Source organism: Benincasa hispida, chromosome 3 (assembly GCF_009727055.1).
Source record: "Benincasa hispida cultivar B227 chromosome 3, ASM972705v1, whole genome shotgun sequence".
Lineage (NCBI taxonomy): Eukaryota > Viridiplantae > Streptophyta > Magnoliopsida > Cucurbitales > Cucurbitaceae > Benincasa > Benincasa hispida.
The window spans coordinates 43,721,490-43,723,457 of NC_052351.1; the positions used below are offsets into that span (position 1 = coordinate 43,721,490).

The window sequence follows — 1,968 nt, forward strand, 5'->3', positions numbered from 1 at the left end:
AAGTAATAGTCCACACAGATCACTCCGCGATAAGATATTTGGTACAAAAAAAGATGCAAAGCCTAGACTAATCCGATGAGTTATCTTACTCCAAGAATTTGATATGGAAATAATCGACCGAAAGGGAACAAAGAACAAGGTCACTGAACATCTATCGCGATTAAAAAATCTAGAAGTGGATCGCATCCAATCAGTGGTGAACGCCTAATTTCCTGATAAGCAGCTACTTAAGATTGAAGAAGTTCTACCTTGATATGCGGATATTGTCAACTGCTTGGTCTACAAATAATTCCCTGAAAATTACACATCCCATCAAACGAAAAGGCTCATACATAAATGCAATTTTACTATTGGGACGATCCAAATCTCTAAAAAAGGGGACCAGACTAGATATTGAGACTTTGTGTTCCAGAAACTGCTTTCCATCGTATATTGTTTCAATGTCATGAATCACCTTATGGAGGGCATTTCGGCAGATAGCGCACAACAACGAAAGTTTTGCAATGTGGGTATTATTGGCCCACTCTGTTTAAAGACGCACGAGAATACTCCATTAAATGCGACAAGTGACAATGCACTAGAAGCATTTGAGAAAAAAATGCGATGCTAATGAACATCATTCTAGAGGTGGAGTTATTTGACGTCTGGGGAATAGATTTCATGGGACCATTTTCGTCGTCAAATGGTCTTAAATACATTCTATTGGCTATCGACTATGTATCCAAATGGATTGAACCTGGTTCATGCATTGTAAACGATGCGGTAACATTCTCTAAGTTTTTACAAAAAAACATTTTTACTCGTTTTGACACTCCACATGCCATAATAAGCGACAAAGGGACCCACTTTGTGACTCGCACTGTTAGTAAATTGTTGATCAAATGTAATGTCTACCATAAGATCGTCACCGCGTATCACCCCCCAAAAAAATGAGCAAATAAAGGTTTATAATAGAGAAATCAAGTCAATCTTAGAGAAGGTGATGAACACATTATGGAAGGATTGAGCCATAAAACTAGATGATGCCCTGTGGGCATATCAGACTGCTTATAAGACACCCATAGGCATGTCACCATATGCATTGCTGTTTGAAAATGCCTGTCATCTACCGTTGGAACTAGAATATAAGGCGACATGGGCAGTTAAGAAACTCAACTTTGATCATAAGGCTGTAAGAGAAGAGAGAAAACTTCAACTACTAGAGCTGGACGAGTGGAGATTACAAGCGTATGAGAATTCCAAAATGTACAAAGAATGCATGAAGCGATGGCATGATATGCGCCTTTGTGAGAAAAACCTCAAGGCAGGTCAAAGGGTATTGTTGTTCAACTCTAGGCTGCGTCACTTTCTTGGAAAATTGAAGTTGCGTTGGTCTGGGCCTTTCTTAATCATGGAAGTATTCCCGCATAGAGCGGTGGAATTGGCAAATGAAGATGGGACCAACACATTTAAAGTGAATGGATAGAGAGTAAAGCTGTATCATGGAGGGGATTTCCAGCGTGAGAAAACCTTTATTGACTTGGGTAAGCCAGAGTAGAGAAGAAACACTCAATCCCTGCGATGATAAGCGACATACATTTATCAGGGACGAAGTATATCCTTTTGTGTATCCTTTTGTTTTCTTTCAGAATCTATTTTACTTTCTGCATATCTACTACTTTATATGACTATCAACTCTTTTTCAACTTCGTACTTCATTCTATCCTTTTGATTGTGTCATTTTGATCGCAATGGACAGGTGCGATGATCTAAAAAAAACACGCGATCAGTTGAGCATTTGGAAAAGCCCAATTCTTCGCGATTACAATATCAGCCCATCGTAAGGAAATCGTATGTCTCCTCTAGAGACTGAAAAGACGTAAAAAACTGTCACCTCATTTAATGTGGCGTTAGGTGATGATTAGGGTTTTCACAAACCCCCATCCCTTCTTCTTCCTCATCTATTTAAACCCCCCCCATTATTCAAAC

General features: G+C 39.2%; 1 protein-coding gene across 1 annotated transcript; it reads left to right on the forward strand.

The window, feature by feature from the left end:
• Positions 1–609: 609 nt before the first annotated feature.
• Positions 610–1,465, forward strand: LOC120073577. Its single transcript, XM_039026400.1, has 2 exons — positions 610–762; positions 1,043–1,465. The coding sequence occupies exons 1-2, from the start codon at positions 610–612 to the stop codon at positions 1,463–1,465; spliced, it is 576 nt and encodes a 191-aa protein (XP_038882328.1).
• The last annotated feature ends 503 nt before the right edge of the window (positions 1,466–1,968 follow it).

What these genes read in the sequence shown, in the direction of transcription:
- LOC120073577 (XM_039026400.1), top strand. Translation starts at nt 610, where the DNA reads ATGAACATCATTCTAGAGGTGGAGTTATTTGACGTCTGGGGAATAGAT. An exon ending in CATGCATTGTAAACGATGCG is followed by an intron (nt 763 to 1,042) that starts GTAACATTCTCT and finishes TGGGCATATCAG; the next exon opens with ACTGCTTATAAGACACCCAT.